The 17,821-nt window shown below is 49.9% G+C and overlaps 1 protein-coding gene across 2 annotated transcripts in view; it reads left to right on the plus strand.

The window, feature by feature from the left end:
- RAB40B (RAB40B, member RAS oncogene family) overlaps positions 1-12,925 on the plus strand; it is a 28,155-nt gene extending 15,230 nt beyond the window's left edge. Inside the window, exons 2-6 of one of the 2 annotated variants that reach the window (XM_019944792.3) lie at positions 7,512-7,572; positions 9,095-9,155; positions 9,992-10,069; positions 10,769-10,991; positions 11,884-12,925. In XM_019944792.3, the coding sequence (XP_019800351.1) occupies positions 7,512-7,572; positions 9,095-9,155; positions 9,992-10,069; positions 10,769-10,991; positions 11,884-12,155 (695 nt within the window). In that variant the 3' untranslated portion in view covers positions 12,156-12,925. The remainder of the gene's footprint in view (positions 1-7,511; positions 7,573-9,094; positions 9,156-9,991; positions 10,070-10,768; positions 10,992-11,883) is intronic. The other variant, XM_019944793.3, reaches the window with a different exon arrangement.
- Positions 12,926-17,821: the final 4,896 nt, after the last annotated feature.

The following is a 17,821-nucleotide window of genomic DNA, read 5'->3' on the forward strand; positions in this document are numbered from 1 at the left end:
GACCCTCTGAGGTGTCAGAGCTCTGGAAAGAGGGGGCTATCATCTGGCCACACCCGAGCGATGGTTAGGGAAGGCTCTGGGTTACTCCCCAGTTTCACTCATGGGAGATGATGTGCCAGGTCCCGCCGGTATCTGGTTGGTGGGGCTTGTCCTTGCTGTGGGATTTCACAGGGTACCTGGACGCAGCAGCTCAGCACAGACACAGGCCGTTAGGGAACAAGGCAGGTGTGACAGTGGTCCCGTCCCTGCCAGGGAGGGTGTGGGAGGGTTTAGCCCCCAGCGTGGGGAGTGAGCGGCTCAGGCAGCTAAGAGGTGGGAGCTGTGTGGATGAGCTGGGGCAGCCAGGCCACGAGGAGCCTGGAAGCACCTGGGTCACATGGCCTTGCTATTTCACAGAGAAAAACCAGCAAGGAGAAACATGCAGGGAACATACTTTCCTTTTCAAAAAGGAGGTGGAGTAGATTCTGAAGAGGAGGGGGACTGGTGCTGATTTCAGTAACTGCTCTCTGTGTATGATTCTCATATGATGAACACACTTCAAATGCCCATTTAAAACATGACCTGCAGGACTTCCCTGGGGGTCCAGTCGTTAAGACTCTGCGCTTCGCATGGCTTCCATCCCTGGTCAGGGAACTAAGATTCCACATGCCACGCGGCCAAAAAGAAAAAAAAATGCATGACTCACTTTTAGAACCATTTAGAAACGGGAGGCAGCCCTGCAGGGGCAGGCTCTGGGCCTTGGCCATGGGTGAAGCTTGGGCCTGTACCTCAGCCCTGGGGCCTCCCTGCTTCTCCCATCCTGAGCCCCATTATGCAGCCCTCCCGCCCCCTTGGTCCTGCGCGGCACCCCAACATCTCCCAACAAAGTGTCCTTCTGATCTGGGAAGCCAGGCCAGGGTCCGTCTCTGGATAGCACATATGTATATACATTCTTTTAAGGTGAAATTCACATAGTATAAAATTAACCATGTTAAAGTGAACAATTCAGTGGTATTTGGTACATTCACGACTCTGTAACTTTCTCATTTCAGAACATTTTTCTCACCCCCCAAATGGAAACCTGGACCCTCCCCCGCCCCTGGCAGCCAGCACCCTGCTTTCTGATACTTTAATTCAACATAAGACAAGTTCTCAAAAGTCAGGTCCTCATGATGAATACGTTTGTCAATGATACTTAACCAGTATTTACATGTTTGCGTCCTCTTGTTCTAGGAGATAGAATTCGGCAGGTGCTGGATGAGCTGAAATAGATTATTTACACATCACGTGGCCTCAAAGTGTAGGGAGTGTCTTGGCATTTGACATTTGCTGTTTTTCAGGCTAAAATTATCTCTCTTCTTGTCTCTGTTGTCCTGACTCACTCAGTGAACATTCCAACAGGCTTTGTTCTAGGAGCTTTTGTGTATTTTTATTTTGATGGACAGAGTTCTTGGTGAATTAGCTAAGTGCAGCGAATGTGCGAATGTGCATTACACCTTTTGACCCTAACACTGACAACACTACTGTCAAAAACATGAAGTAACAGAGAAGAGGAAATACAATAAATAGGAACAGAGCAAACACATAACAGGAGGAACATAAAACGGTTCAATAAATAAGTGTATGAAAAAAGAGGCTCTTCTCCCAATGGGACTTCGAACCTGGCGTGAATGGGTGGAATTTGGGGGCTTCTCTGTGGCAGGTACAGCTGAGACAGAGGGTTTATCCTGGGACCCAAAGGCCTGGGGAAGAATGGAGCTTGTGCTGAGCTGAGGTCACTGCTGGCGGCAGGTACCAGACGTGAGCTGTCAGGGAAACTGAGGCACAGGGAGAGGGAGGAAGCCGCTGGTCGTCAGGACTGGGATTTGATCCCACGCATCACAGAGCTTCTCCCTGCAGGGTCTCCACAGTGCTATGTGGGGGACCTGTGGGGTCCCCAGGGGGCTAGCCCATCTCCGTTCCCATTTTCCACCCTACAGATCAAATGGGGGGTGAGGGTGGGCAGTGTTTTTTCAAGCTTTATCTCCCACCCCCGAACCTCCCCTGCTCTGCCCTGTCCCCAATTCAAAGGAGGGGCCTTCCATGGGAGTTCACAGCTGCATAGATGGAGGGAAGTAGGCCGGGTTGCAGCTCTAAAGGACAGTAACACTGATGGAGACGGAGTGGCCCTGGGTCTCCAAAGCACACGCGGCTCTGGGAGGGTGCCTCAGGGTCCTGGGTGTCAGGGGCAGTGTGCCGAGGGCAGGTGACCCGGCAGGGCTGTCCTGGTGGGAACAACCACCAGAGTCAGAGTTCAGTTTGGGTCCTGAATGTTAATAGTTAGATCATTATCATTGAGTTGGATTTTCTTTTATTTTTTGGCCGTACTATGCGGCAAAATCTTAGTTCCCTGACCAGGGATTGAACCCATGCCCTCAGCAGTGAAAGGGCAGAGCCCTAACCACTGGACCACCAGGGAATTCCTGTAGATTTTCTTTTAAATACATGTTCACTATTAGTGAAATTCTGGGGTGTGGGAGGCATTGTGCTCTGCTTTGGGAAGATGTTAAAATGTATCTTCCGCAGCTTTTCCAGGATTTGTGTGTCAGGTTTCCTCTGTCACTCTCTCCAGTCACTATACTTTCATGGGTTTTCTGTCAGGGCATTTTTTGGTGCAAACAAAAAAGTCAACTCAAAGAAGCTTAAGCAAAAAGGAGTTTGTGGCCTTATGTAACCGACAGGTTGAGGGGTGGGCCTGGTTTCAGGCTAGATCCTGAGGCTGAGCCATTCTGGACTCTCTCCACTGTTCCTTCTCCCCAGAGCTGCTCCCCACGTACACCCCATCCCTGATTCTTCTGTGTGAAGGTTAATTTCCACCTGGGGAGGAAGGATGTGCATCGTGGATGTTCATTAATTTATGGAGAACTGTAGATGTGATCAATAGTTTCAATTTGTTTAGATATCATTATCTTAGTAGGAGTAGGTGATACACAATGTGAAAGGAAAGAAACCATCACTTTATAAGTTACATAAAGTGTAATCAAAACTGCCAAAAATCTGGAGAAACTACTTTTAAGTAGACAGTCCTAAAACATAATTATTCCTAAAGAGTTCACCTGAAAGCTCTTATCTCGTTTACATTTAATTTGCTTGAAAGTTTCATCACATCTGGTTATTTTTCTTGTTGACAAATTTTGTGACAGGAATTATACAATCTTATTTGATTTCTGGTAAACCTACATACAAAATAGTATATACGTAATGTTGATGACTTTAAAGGTATGTCTGTATTGGGGCTTCCCTGGTGGTCCAGTGGCTAAGATTTTGCACTTCCACTGCAGTGGGGCGAGTTCAGTCCCTTGTCGGGGACCTAAGATCCCGCATGTCGCGTGGTGTGGCCAAAAAAAAAAAAAAAAGATGTCTTTATAATTAAACCAATAAACTCAAACTTGTTTTCATTCATTAAAAATTAACCCTAGATCATGTGATCCTGAAGTTCATTTGGGTTCATTCCTTTTATATTTCTGAGTATTTGTATAAGTGCTTATTATCCTTTAAGCCAATTAATTAATTTTGGCAATGCCACACGTCTACAACACACACATTTACAGATACGTACAAACACGCAGACACAAACAGAGACCCCAGTTCCCATTCCAGAGTTTCAACCATGAATCAGGTACAATAATGTAAAACACGTAAGTTACAAAAGATGTTGGATTCAAATTGGGTTTCTTGCAGATGGAACAAATCAAGGTCACCTGTTTAGATGGCTAAATCCTTTTTACTAATATTTATGGAAAAGACATTTAAGATTTGTATTGCCCTTGACAAATCAGGTTCCAAATTACCTATCCCTCTTTTGTTTTTTCCTTTGGATAAGAGTTACCTTCCTGAGGGACTTCCCTGGTGGTCTAGTGGTAAAATATCTGCCTTCCAATGCAGGGGAAACAGGTTCAATCCCTGGTCGGGGAACTAAGATCTCACGTGATGCGGGGCAACTAAGCCCACGTGCCACAACTAGAGGGAGAAAACCCGCGTGCCACAACTAGAGAGAGGGAAGCCCGCGCCACAACGAAGAGCCTGCACACCGCAACCAGATCCCACCTGCCCCAATGAAGATCCCACGTGCCACAACTAAGACCCAACGCGGCCAAAAATAAATTAAATTAAATTAATATTCAAAAAAAAAGTTACCTTCCTGAAATTTGCATTAAAGAAGATGGCCTGCATAAGAGCTCCTGGAGAAGACTGGGTAGAACATTTCTATCTCAAAGGCAGAGGAGGAAAAATGCAAGTTGTCCTAGGAGGATTTTCTTTCTTCCCTTAAAGCCAGATTTTTTTTTTTACTTACAGCCTCTTAAGATAAATAGGGGAGATTATGGGAGTGGTAAAAGGATTGGTGGGCCTAGGGCTGTTTCTGGAGCCACACCTTTGGTCCTGTAAACACTAGATTTCTAAAACAAGGACAGCTGTTTTTAATTCCTCAGATAATTGGGTGGCCACCTAAATGATATCAAAGTACCGACATACTCATCCACCTCTGTCGGAATGTTTTTCTTTCCTTCATTTAGCTTAGAGGAGAAGGCCAAAAAAAATTTTTTTTTTCTATCAGGCTCTGAATATCAGCTATGGTCACAGGCTTAGACAGATCTGTGGCCTCCCATCTTGGTAATCCATTTACAAAACCTTTTGAGGATCTTCCTTGGGTTTAAGAAATTCTTTAACTATGGCCCTCAGTTCAACCTTTGACCCCAAGAGGCTCACCTATAACCTCAGGTGGTCCCATTTCTAAAGATAACCATTTAGGGACTTTTCTGGTGGCACAGTGGTTAAGAATCTGCCTGCCAATGCAGGGGACATGGGTTTGAGCCCTGGTCTGGGAAGATCCCACATGCCGTGGAGCAACCTAACCTCGTGTGCCACAACTACTGAGCCTGCACTCTAGAGCCTGCGAGACACAACTACTGAGCCCGTGTGTCACAACTACTGAGCCCGTGTGCCACAACTACTGAAGCCTGTGCGCCTAGAGCCCGTGCTCCGCAACAAGAGAAGCCACTGCAGTGAGAAGCCCACGCACCGTGACAGAGTAGTCCCAGCTCGCCACAACTAGAGAAAGCCCGTGCCCAGCAACGAAGACCCAATGCAGCCAAAAAATAAATAAATGAATAAAAATTAAAAAAAGGAGGATAGAGTAGTAGTTATGGCAGTTTTATAGTCTTTTATTGTAGGTACCTTTTATATGATCAATCTTTCATTAGCCTTCTACAACAAATCCTTCAATGAGGCTATTTTGGAATTTTGAAGGCTTTTGGGGCTTTTGCATACCAATTAAAATAGGTACAATAGTTTAAGATGAGAGCTTTCCAATTTAGGAGTCCTTCCAATTCAAAGGATCCAAGAAGCTAGCCCTACAAATATTTAGGAGTCTTTCCAATTCAAAGGATCCAAGAAGATAGCCCTACAAATAATTTCTGCTGCTAATCCAATTTTAGAAAAAAGAAAAGCTCTTATCACTCTTGTTTCCAGTAGACCCTGTGGGCAGGGGTCCAGGAGACTGACTGACATGGTAAGAAATTACCCTCTGCTGGCTTCTTCTGACTGTTCACGGAAAAATCAGTTTGGAATGCCAAAAAAGAATCCCAGCTTGCTCATTTCAGGGCAGGATTTCCTTTGATTCCCAGTTAGGTAAGCACTTGCAAGCATCAGCTCTATATAAACCCAGCTGGTATCCCCATAGGTGGCTGTCCATTCAGGAGCTGTTTGACCTTTGAAGCACAATTTCCCATTATCAATTTGGTTGCCTAATTCAGAGAAAAGATAATGATCTGAACAACTTTCTGAGGACAGTATGGTTGTGGGTGCTGCTTCTGAGTCTAGCTCTCCAAGGAATTGCGCTAGGGTCGGTTCAGCTCTTTTACATGTCTTGGTTTCTCCCTCTGACAATCTAAAACCGCTGTGGGTGCTTGGAGCACTAGGTGATCAGCCTTTATCTCCTGCGTCCCTGGAAGAGCAGCATTTACTTAATTGTTGTAGTGGGATCTGCTGTAGTACTGCTACACATCTGAAAAATTGATCCTCAGACACTTCCACTAGGTTCTCAGTCACCTGAGGACACCTTGTGGCCAGAAGGAGCAGGTGTTCCTTGTTCTTGGGGCTGAGCAAGCTGTCTCTTGTTTCACTGGGCAAACCATTTGCTCAGACCATATATCAACTTGTTTTTTTGTTTTGTTCGTTTTTAATTTAAGCTAAATTTAACGAAACTCCAGCCACCTATGTTTCCCGGGGCCTCCTGCCTAGATCCCCCTAGGACCCTGACAAGGAAATGCACTGGTGCCCCTTAAGACTCCAAGTCTTAAGTACGAAAAAGCTTGAAAAAAAATTTGTAGGATCATCACTTAAATAATAAGACCTGGATATCAGAAGAACTCACCGGAACACCTGAAGAGTTCCAAGAAGCAGGTGGGGCTCAAAGGGCTAGTACCGAGCACCAGTTTAGGGTAGACCCCAGGTATCCTCTGGTGGGTGTCTCTGATATCCTGCCAACTACGCCATGCATGTTGACGAAAAAATTAATCAATAGTTGGTCTAAGAAAGGAATGGAAATTTTTATTTGCACCAACCTGAGGATTATAACCTGGGAGACAGTCTTTCAGAAAGCTCTGAAAACTGTCAGAGGTCAAAGTACAATTATATACGTTTTTGAGACAAAAGGATATACATCAGATGACATATTGACAGTTTCTACAATCCGGGTCTGCTCCTCCAAAACAAAACTGGGTCATCGTGACCCCTTAAACATTAGGAAGGAAGGTTATCTCCTGAGGAGTTATCAAGTGCTAAGCAGGTCATCCTGACGGTTTACAAAATTAAGAAGGAATGTTGTCTCCTAAGGAGGTCTGGTCAATGCAGATGCACAATACACACTAAAGGGGAGCCAGGAGGCCCGTAAGGGCAGAAAACCTTTTTACGTTTAAGTTTTTCTTGTCTTGGCCATAAAACATGAATTTTATTTCATCACCCCTGTGCACATACGTACACACATTTTGTCTTTGCATAGTTGAGATAATACTTCATACCTAATTTCATATTCTACACGTTTTTACTTTACATTCTTAGTGTGATAACTTGGGGGAAACTATGTCTGTGTTTTAGCCCTGAGTCCAGCGGAGACAAGGGTGTGTGAGTGGCTGCCACTCGGCAGACCCAGGGCCAGCAGGCCATGCGTGGAGCCAGCTGCTGAACGGTTCAGGGGGCTCCTGCTTGCCCACCCTTTGGGCAGCGGCGGGGCCTGGGCGCTGAGCTGGAGGCAGTGGTGGTGCGGGAGGAGTGGAGGGAGGTTGGAGGCCCCGCTCCACAGAGCAAGTGGGCGAGGCCGGTGGGCGAGGGGAGGGTCCGAGCAGGGCCCAGTCCAGCCGTCTCTGTGAGTCCTGGATCTGCACCGGTAGGTAGTCCTTTCTCCCCCAGCGTGAGAGTTTCTCTTATCTGCACCTTTTACCTGAGCATAACTGTGGAAGTGCTTTGCTTTAAGCCCCCCTGACCCTCTTTCACAGGCATCGACTACAAGACCACCACCATCCTGCTGGACGGCCGGCGGGTGAAGCTGCAGCTCTGGTGAGTCAGGGGTTCTGCCCGGCCCCTGAGCACAGGGCAGGTCTGTCCAGGCCCTCAGGGGCTCTGGTACCACCTGTGGGAATATCCACTGCTTCTGCCCCAGCCTGACCTAGTGCCCCCCGAGGAAGATGAGATCTGTGTGGGCCTTGGAGTCTGTCCAGAGCATGTGGATGTGCTTCTGCTTCTGCCTCTCTAGTGCCCAGAGGGGCTGTGTGTCCTGACCAAGATCAACAGGACGGAGGGTGGAGGGTAGGAGGGCAAGAGGTCAGGGTGTCGCCTAGCTCTGGCCTGGGTCTCTTTCTTGGTCCCCACTCCAGGCAGCCCTGGCTCTGAGACTCTGGTCACACCCCTGCCCCTCCAGTTCCGGGGATGGGGGACTAGGGTTTTCCTGCTGTGACTAATCCCTGAGTTGCCCCCAACCCATGTGGTTTTCCTGACCACTGTTACTAGCCCCTGTGTCATCCCCTCTCCTGGACCACCTGCATGGTCACTTGCATGGTTCCCTTCTCCCGTCTGACCATGCCAAATCTCTCCCCAAGCCACAAGTGTCTGCAGTGGCCTGGAGCCCCTTCTCCCACCCCCATCTGCCCCTAATCAGGAGCAGTCAGCCCCCAAGTCTGGGCCAGGAAACCTCTCTCCACGATGTCCCCTCAATGACCCTGTCCCTTCCCACTGCTGACTCTCAAGTCTCTTTTCCCTTCCTCCCTCCCCGGGGACCTCCTGAGGGCTCCCCTCTCAACCCAAACTTGTATGGGACTCAGAAAGCTGGTGTAACAGCTGCTCCTTTTTCCTTGGCATCTAAAACGAAGCCCCCTTGCCTGGTCCTGGTGGTCCATCTTAGTAAATTCCCCCACACAGGGCAGAGTCAATCCCGGAAGTACTATTCTTCTTTATCCTCGTTAATGCACCCCCGGGTCACTTCCTTGTATTGATGAACATAGGGATGCATCCACAGGGCTGACTTCATATGACCTTTTATTTTTATTTATTTTTTTGGCTGTGCCACACGGCTTGTGGGATCTTAGTTCCCTGACCAGGGACTGAAGCCACCACGCCCTTGGCAGTGAAAGCCAGGAGTCCTAACCACTGGACTGGCCAGGGGATTCCCATGATCTTTTAGAGTTAATTGGAAGTGGAGTGACCCCACCAAATCCTTTGGCCTATTTCTCCCCCAGTGTAGACTCACATTCCTTACTACATAGCTTTATCTCCAAATTAAACAACTTTTTAAAAACTTAAATTAGACTTATTGAAATGTCAGAATTATTATGTTGAAACCCATCGCTATTTTCTCTAGTTGACTTTTTAAATAATTAGAAAAGAGAATGAGCCCAAAAGGACATCCCAATGTCCAGATCTCTCCAGGGATAAGGTGCCCAATGTCTTGTTGGGGGCTCGGACTTTCTGTGGGATGGCCACCAACTGACAATTGTAAAATGCATTTGCTCTGGCTCCCGAGTTCAAAAACCTTGTCGTCGGGAAGCAGTGATTTCTTCTTACAGACTTCCAACATCTTTTCCAGGGATACGTCGGGTCAGGGAAGATTTTGTACCATATTCCGCTCCTACTCTCGGGGCGCACAGGTAACACCCCTGAACCGGGAGGTCAAGTTGACTTTGTTTTTCTTTTTTGTTTTTAATTAATTTATTTATTTTGACTGCTCTGGCTCTTAGTTGCAGCACGCGGGCTTCTTAGATGTGGCATGCAGGCTTCTTAGTTGCAGCATGCGGAATCTTAGTTGAGGCATGCATGTGGGATCTAGTTCCCTGACCAGGGATCGAACCCGGGGCCCTGCATTGGGAGCACGGAGTTTTACCCACTGGACCACCAGGGAAGTCCCTCAAAGTGACTTTGAATAATGATTTTTGGAATGTTCTTTAATGGATACTTGGAGGACAAGGCAATTAGCTCACATACAAATTGATGCCAGAGTCTAAAAAGTGTGCCCTGGACTGTTTGGTGGCTCCCAAGCCCTCTGCATCAGGGATGTGTGTGTGCATGTGTTACATTTGTATGTACGTGTGCACGAGCAGTGTGTAGGCACATGCATCTACACGTGTGTACATAAATATGCAGGCATGTGGGCTGTGTGTGCACCGTGTTCATGTGCGTGTGTGTCTGTACGTATGTGAGAGCCCTCCGTCCAGGTGGGTGGGCTCTGAAGTACCCCCGCATTCCGTGTCCCTGGACCAGCTCGTGAATGTGGGGAATTGAATTCCAGTCCCCAGCTCACATTCACATTTGAGGGTTTATCAATGAGCTTATGAAATATCACTGGAAGTGATCATATAACTGCTACATTTGGCAGACAAATCGAAATAATATGTTTTGTGTTAACGTAAGTAAAATGGCTATTTAGCTGGTTGTGAGTGTGTGCCTGAGTGGCTTGCATTGCCACAAGTGACTGTGCCTCCCCCAGGGTGTGATCCTGGTCTACGACATCGCAAACCGCTGGTCCTTTGATGGCATCGACCGGTGGATTAACGAGATCAATGAGGTATGACATGGCCAGGGCTCCGTCCATGTGGCCCTGTGAGGGGAGGCGGGCTGGGGCGGCCAGGGCACGAGGCTCCAGCCACAGGGAGGAGGACGCGTCATGTCCCAGCACAGGATCAGGCCCTGCGTGCAGTCAGGTAGGTTGACAGGTGGTGACCAGGCTGCTGCCTGCTGGCACCCTGACCGGCCCAACTGCCAGTGGAGACGTGGAGTGGTCAGTCCCACCCACTGAGTGAGTGTCCTGGCGCGGCCGTAACAACGCACCACAAACTGTGTGGCTGAAAACAACAGAAACGTATTCTCTCAGTTTTGGAGGTCAGAGTCCAAAAGCAAGGTGTCGGCAGGGCCGCGATTCCTCCAAACACTCGAGGGAGGATCCTTCCCGTCTCCTGCAGTTTTTGGTGTTGCCGACAGGCCCTGGTCCTTGGCCTGTGGACGTGTCTCTCTGTCTCTGCTCTACCATCACGTGGCCTCCTCCCTGTGTGTCCTATGTCCTCTCCACTTCTTATAAGGACACAGTGACTTGATTTAGGGTCCACCCCAAGATCCCATCTTAATTAATTACATCTGCACAGACCCTCTTTCCAAAAAAGGACACATTCTGAGGTTCTGAGTGGACACCATTCACCCCGGACACCCATGGTACCAACAACAAAGCCTGCACGTGACCCACTTTCCTTGCCCTTCTGTCACCCTTTAGCACGCCCCGGGGGTCCCTAAAATCCTGGTGGGGAACCGCCTGCACCTGGCTTTCAAGCGGCAGGTCCCCACGGAACAGGCCCAGGCCTATGCGGAGCGCCTGGGTGTGACATTCTTCGAGGTCAGCCCGCTGTGCAATTTCAACGTCACTGAGTCCTTTATGGAGCTGGCCAGGATTGTGCTGCTGCGGCATGGGATGGACCGGCTCTGGAGGCCAAGCAAGGGTAGGTGTCCGTCCAGTCCACCCTGCAGCCCCGCCAGTGCTCAGCCTCCCAGGACCCATTCCCCGGGCCACTGTCTCCATTCTCCGAAATCAGGGCTTCTGCCGCTTGGCACTAGTGCCATTTGGGATGGAGTGTCCTCTGGTGGGGGCACCGTGTGTGCTGTGGGTGAGCTGCATCCCTGGTCTCCCTGCCCCCATTTGTGAAAACCACAAATGTCTCCAGACTTTGCCGAATGTCCTGGGGAGTCAAAATCGCCCCCAGTTGAGAAGCACTGTTATGAATGTTATTTGTTAGGACCCTGATTCCAAAAGGAGCCAAAGCCCTGGGTCGTGTTTCTTCTGTCTGATCCTCCAGGGGTTGAGGGGTATCCCGACTGCATCAGGGGTGAGATGCCGTTCCTCCTCCCAGCAGGCCCCTGGGAGCCCCTCTCTATCTGAGCAGGGACCCTGACTCACAGAACAAACGATGTAGGTGAAACATAAATGACAGCATTTGCTTTTCTGGTGTGTTCTCCAATACATCTTGATAAAGCTGATAACACGTTTTTGGTGTCAGCTACTCAGTTGGGGAAGCACGTCTCCTGAAGCTCTTGGTCTCCGACCCCAAAAGTTGGTCACGTTAGGCCTGAGGAGACCTCATTGGCCATCGCTGGGCAGTCCACTCACCTCTCAGACATAGAGGGAGAGATGGTGGGGGTCTCAAGTTTGGGGACAAACTGGATTTAAGGTGATGAAAGCAGGACCATCCACCTCCAATCACTGCACGTGGGCACAGGGTGGGACATCTTGCCCCAGAGTCCCAGAGAGGAGGGCGGACAGGTGTGTGGCTGGCCCTGTGTTGGCCCCGTGCCCAGGACAACACAAATGAAATAGATTTTCTTTTCTTTCCCAAGTACTGAGCTTGCAGGACCTGTGCTGCCGGGCAGTGGTGTCCTGCACGCCCGTGCACCTGGTGGACAGGCTGCCACTGCCCACGGCCCTCAGGAGCCACCTCAAGTCCTTCTCGATGGCCAGCGGCCTGAATGCCAGGGTGATGCACGGCCGCCCCTGTTCCCTCGCCACCAGCTCCAGCCACAAGAGGACCAGCCTCCGAAAAGCGAAGGCCGCCCACCTTCCCCAGAGCCCCCCCAAACGCTGCACCAGAAACAGCTGCAAAGTCTCCTGAGGAGGGCGCGAGGCAGAGGAGTGGCACAGGTGGGAGGCAGGAGGCCGCTCTGGATGCAGACACCCGCCAATGTCACGGTGACCACGCGGCCCTGAGCAATGAAACTGCGGCCGGTACCCTGCATACCTGACATGTCTGCGTGGACAGGCGTGGGGCTCTTGTTTCAGACGTGTGTTTATAAAGGGACGACCTTCTCTTGGTAACATGGAATTCTGAATGCTACTTAGATCATGATTGCAGTGCAATTTTTTTCTTAAAATAAGTGCTTTTTATAAGAATGGTGACATGCGTGTGATGAGTATAAATTCTAGAGAATGAAAAGCAAGGATGGAGAGAGAAATTAGAGTCTTTGACGTTACGCAGGGCCTTTTTGTAAACATTTTTAATGTCAAAGCACTAATTTATAAAATGCCACAGATAAGTTAGAGATTAGGCACAACAGATCTGTCCAGCTTGTGTATGAAATGGATTTGATCGAGTTTTTGCTATGTTATTTACTACGTTTTGGGATTAATAAGTGATTTATATGCATATTTTTCTGTAAATCTACATTTTTTTGTACAAGATGTTCCATGAGTTATGAAGCTAAGGGAAGAAAATGCCAAAGATATCTCTAGTTACAGCGAACATACCACAGCACGGTTACACCAGGTCCAGATCGGCAAGAAAATGTCACTCCAAGCCTGAAGTTTCAGCTAAGAGTGAAGTGAACACTGTTGTTTAAGAAAATGTTTCTCAACAATAAAAAGTATACTTCCTTCTTGGTAGAATTGTTGGCTGCTTCTTTCCAATTTTCCATTGGAAAGAATGGAAAGTTATACTTCCATTCAATGGAGAAGTGGTGTACTTCCATTGCCCTTTTTTTTTTTTTTTTGCGGAATGCGGGCCTCTCACTGTTGTGGCCTCTCCCGTTGCAGAGCACAGGCTCCAGACGCACAGGCTCAGTGGTCATGGCTCATGGGCCCAGCCGCTCCGCGGCATGTGGGATCTTCCCGGACCGGGGCACGAACCCGTGTCCCCTGCATCGGCAGGCGGACTCTCAACCACTGCGCCACCAGGGAAGCCCTATTGGCCTTTATTCCCTTTGCTTTATATCACCTGTTTCAGGCACCACAATCAGTGCTAGTGCCTGGTGTTGGCAACAAGGCTGTGTCCCTGTGCCGTTGATTGAAAGGATGCCTTTTCCTGAAAAGAACACAGAGACAGACAGTGGGGAATGAAGGACCAGCCGTCCAGCGGGTGCCTGTCTGCAGAAATAGTGGGCGGTACTCTGGCCCCAGTGGACATGTTGTCACCTCCCTGCATGAGCATAAAGATCAGAGCTGACTCAGCTAAGACTCTGGGCAGGGTCTCCTTCCTGGTTCTACCACTAGATTCTCTGTGGCAGCTGGAGGTTGCAACAACGGATTAAAAAAAAAATAGCTTGAAAACATACAGATGTCCTCAGTTTCTGTTATTTACAGATTTTTAGAAATTTAAAGGACCCTAGAATTGGGAGCAACACTTTTATTCAGAGACGGTGGAGCCGAGGCCCCGAAAGGAGGAATGTGCTCGGCCATGGCTGGTCACCCTGCCCCCTGGGCACAACAGGGACAGATGTGCACAGGGGAGCAGGCGAGGGCATAGCAGGTAAGCCTTGAGGGGACGGTCCCTCTGCAAGGGGCTGCGGGCCTGGGAGGACTTGCTGCTGGGCCATCACACCCTTCTCTCTGCTAGGCAGTGGATGAGAGAGGAGAGTGAAGGGCTGACCTGCTGACCACGAAGCCTGATGGCTGCGGTGGGGTGTCACTTCCCCGACTGCCACAAGCAGAAACGAGGAGGGGTCCACCCTGGATGCGAGCCCCTCTCCCCTGCCCCTTGAAGGGCGCACGGAAGTAGAAGGTGGAGGTTTCCAAGGTCGGTGGAGGTGGGGAGGCTGGGAACGGACACCTGGTCACAAGCCTAAATTTGGTCCCTTTTCGTTGTTTAATTGAAGGACAGCTGGGGCCATCAGAAGCTGGAAGAGGCAGGAGGGGGCCCCCCAAAAGCCCTGCCCACACCTGGATTCAGACTCTGGCCTCCAGAACTGTGAGAGGCACTTTAATGTTGTTTCAAGCCCTCCAGTTTGTGGCAATTTGTTATGGCCACCCCAGGGCTCACACAACAAGGAAATAAGTTATGCTTCACAGTAGAAAGTACTATTAAAGTGACATTTCTGTGAACTGAAAACAAACCCTAATACAGAACATATTAAGTACAAATATGCATGTTTTGGTGGTGAGCATACCGAAATCAAAACTGAAATGTAAACTGAACCTTGGAGAAACTGCTCTCAAACTTCGCCATTTTCTTCCATGGCCTCACTGCTGGCAAAATCCACCCCAAGTATAAACAAGAAGACCAGATTGTGTCCCAGCTGCTTGTAATTCTCTTTTCAAGCATCTAGATTCAAAATATATTATGTACAATTATGTCTTCAATTGCCCTGTGAAAATGACTGCAATGCAGACTAGTTTCCTAGACTGAGAGCTTACAACTTTGATGAGGAATGATCCAGGCAAATATTGAATCTGGAAAAAATGTCAATTATGAGCTTGATAATATTTGTTTCGCCAAAGAGATGGAGATGGAGATGCTTCCCTTTGCGGGAGAATTGCGTCATCAAAGTAAATGTGGATTTGAAAAGCAAGCCTGAAGCTGCATGTATTGGGGAACTGGGGGGAGGGGGCTGAGCTGTCATGGGGGCAGGGGATGCACCCCGACCCGCCAGGAGGGCAGGACCCTGTGTTCACTGTGTTCACTCCCCGCTCCCTACACACCCTTAGGCCTCGCTTCCCTTGGGGCACCGACCTCCACTGGGTGTGTCATCAATATGGTGACCTAGTGAATGAGGATGACAAAGCCTCAGAACAGGGCAGCTGTTGATATAGATGCTTCTGCCTGGCAGTGGGCAGATGGATCAATGGTAGGTAATGGGAGCCACTTCTCCATACAGGCAGTGGGTGCCCAACATGGTTCCCTACCCTGGCAAGGGTCAGACTGGCCCTGCCACTCCTCACCTCTGACCCTTGATCCCCGACCCTCATTCCTCAACCAGCCTGAACTCGGGGTCAGGGTCTGGCTCCATCTGTTCTGGCTTCAGTGGAATACTTGGGTCTGTGCTCTCCTTCTTCAGATCTCTGGAGTCTCACATACCTTTCTTCTCAAAAAAGGCTGGCTCCTGCCAATCAAGTTTTGGCTTTTATTCCTACCTTCTCTTCCCCGCCTCAGTCTAGAACTCAACTGTGGAATACTGCTTCTTTCACTCTACTTTCCCACGATAACAGTGGAACCAGCCCAGGTACAGAGGCCTCTGAGTCACTGTGCAGAGGAAGACAGAGGCAACAAGGAAGAGTTCCAAAGTCTACCTTGCCCCAACGTAGTTGCTGTTGCTCCAGCCTTTACCCCTCCTAGGTGAGGCAGCCCAGAAGTGCTTTCACTGTCGTCAGCCAAAGACCACCAGGAACTCAGTTGACTCACGGCAATGAGGGAGACCTCCTATGGTCAAGAACCGGGGACATTTCTGTAGGAGGATGTTGGAAGGGACTCAGACTAGCACTTGTGGTAGGAGAGCACATTGCTGTGTTCGATGCTTTCAGGGAGCAGCGGTGATTCCGGGATCGCTGTCTTAGTAACTCCAATCTAGAAGGTGTGAAGACTGAGCAAGGTTAAAGCTGTTGCTGGTAAAAGCAGCAGCCGCTCAGGCACCAGCATGCGGTCTGGCCTTTGCTGGCTCGGATGCTGCCCCATTCTGGACTGTGTTCATGCAGGGTCTTGCCTTTATGCTGCCCCTATCAGCCTGAGGGGCCTCGTCCAGGGAGCTTTCATATCCGACCCTGCCCACTGTGGCCAGGCTGTGTGTGCCAGAATCTCCGGTGCTCTTTCTGTGCCTGATGAGATGACAGGAAGACGGCTGTCTAGCCCAGGAGTGGACTTGGCACTCGGGTCTAGAATATGCCTGTCTGACGCGTCAGAGACTAACTTTCTACTTCTGCTGGAGGACAGTGCCTTGTGCGGCTCAAAGCTGGTCAGCATTGTCTGCTGGTTTCCTGATTCCTTGCTGCAAAATTTTATCGTTGCTCTGTGGGCCACTTTAGAAATGGGGGTAATGGATGGTAGCTTTTTAAAGGTTCTCTGATTGTTTTACTAGTTAAACACTGTATCATACGAAACAACCTTCCTTACCTCTTGCAGATGAAAGGTGAGACCAGAGGGCCCTCTGGGCGGGGACCCTAGGGCCAGCCGCTCCTGCCTCCATGGCCACTGTGTTGGAATAGGACCATGGGCCGGCTCCGCGGTGCTGGGAAGCCCAGAGCCTTACTTGATGATGTGTTGTGTCCCAGGGGCTGTGTGTCCTGGGCGGAGGTGGTGGTAGGCAGGGCTCTGTGATCTGGAGGACTCTGTGTGTGGGGGAGCTTGGTGTCTTGGGGAGCTCTGTGTCCCTGAAGACGGTTCTGTGTGTCCTGGGGGGGGGGTTCTGTGTCTTGGGGATTCTGTGTCCTGGGGGCAGCTGTCTGTGGGTACCTCTGGGCCGTGGGGGGTCTGTGTCCCTGTGGGGCGTCTCTCTCTGAGGAGATGGAGGGTAGGGGGTGGGAGGGTCTATACGTTCATATATAGTCGACCCTTGAACAACGCAGGGATTAAGGGCGCCCGCCCTCCACGCAGTCGAAAATCCGCGTGTAATTTATAGTCGGCCCTCCTACCCTCGGTATCTGCGGTTCTGCATCTGTGGATCTAACCAACCAGGGCAGTGTAGCCCTGAGGCATTTACTATCGAAAAAAATCCTCGTGTAAGTGGCCCTGAGTTGCTCAAGGGTCACCTGTACTTCCATTTCCTCACTTCCACTCATTTTGCTATTTTCGCGTACATTTTACTAGCATACCTGTTAAAAACTCCATAATGCATTGTTATTTTTACTGAGATACTTATCTTTTTATCAACTAAAAATAGAAAAGTCTCTTATGCTTACCTTAATCTACATGATTTCCGGGGGACTCGAGTTACTGTGGGGGACTGGGTTCTGCGTGCTCCTGAGGGTCACGGGGCAAGGCTGTCACTGTTTTGTTTTTTAATTTATTTATTTACTCATTTATTTTTGGCTGCGTTGGGTCCTTGTTGCTGCGCTTGGGCTTTCCCCAGTTGTAGTGAGCGGGGGCTACTCTTCATTGCCGTGCGCAGGCTTTTCATTACGGTGGCTTCTCTTGTTGCTAAGCACGGACTCTAGGCGCGTGGGCTTCCCTAGTTGTGGCTCACGGGCTCTAGAGCGCAGGCTCAGTAGTTGTGGCACACGGGCTTAGTTGCTCCGCGGCATGTGGGATCTTCCCGGACCAGGGCTGGCACCCGTGTCCCCTGCATTGGCAGGCGGATTCCCAACCACTGCGCCACCAGGGAAGTCCCTGGGCTGTCCCTTTGAATCGCCGCCCCCTGGAGGGCTCGTTGGCACTGGGGGTCTCCTTCCGCCTGGAACAGGTGGTTCCCGCCCCCAGATGCGCCCTCCACAGATGCGGCCCCTCCCCTCAGACCAGGCCCCGCTCCCGAACCGACCAGACCAGCCCTCTTCGGGCAGGCCCCGCCCCCCATAGACGTGACGCTCTCGGAGCTCCTTCCCCGCCCGGCAGGCCTCGGGTGGATGTGCTCGGCGCTCCGC

The sequence above is a fragment of the Tursiops truncatus genome, chromosome 20, assembly GCF_011762595.2.
Source record: "Tursiops truncatus isolate mTurTru1 chromosome 20, mTurTru1.mat.Y, whole genome shotgun sequence".
Lineage (NCBI taxonomy): Eukaryota > Metazoa > Chordata > Mammalia > Artiodactyla > Delphinidae > Tursiops > Tursiops truncatus.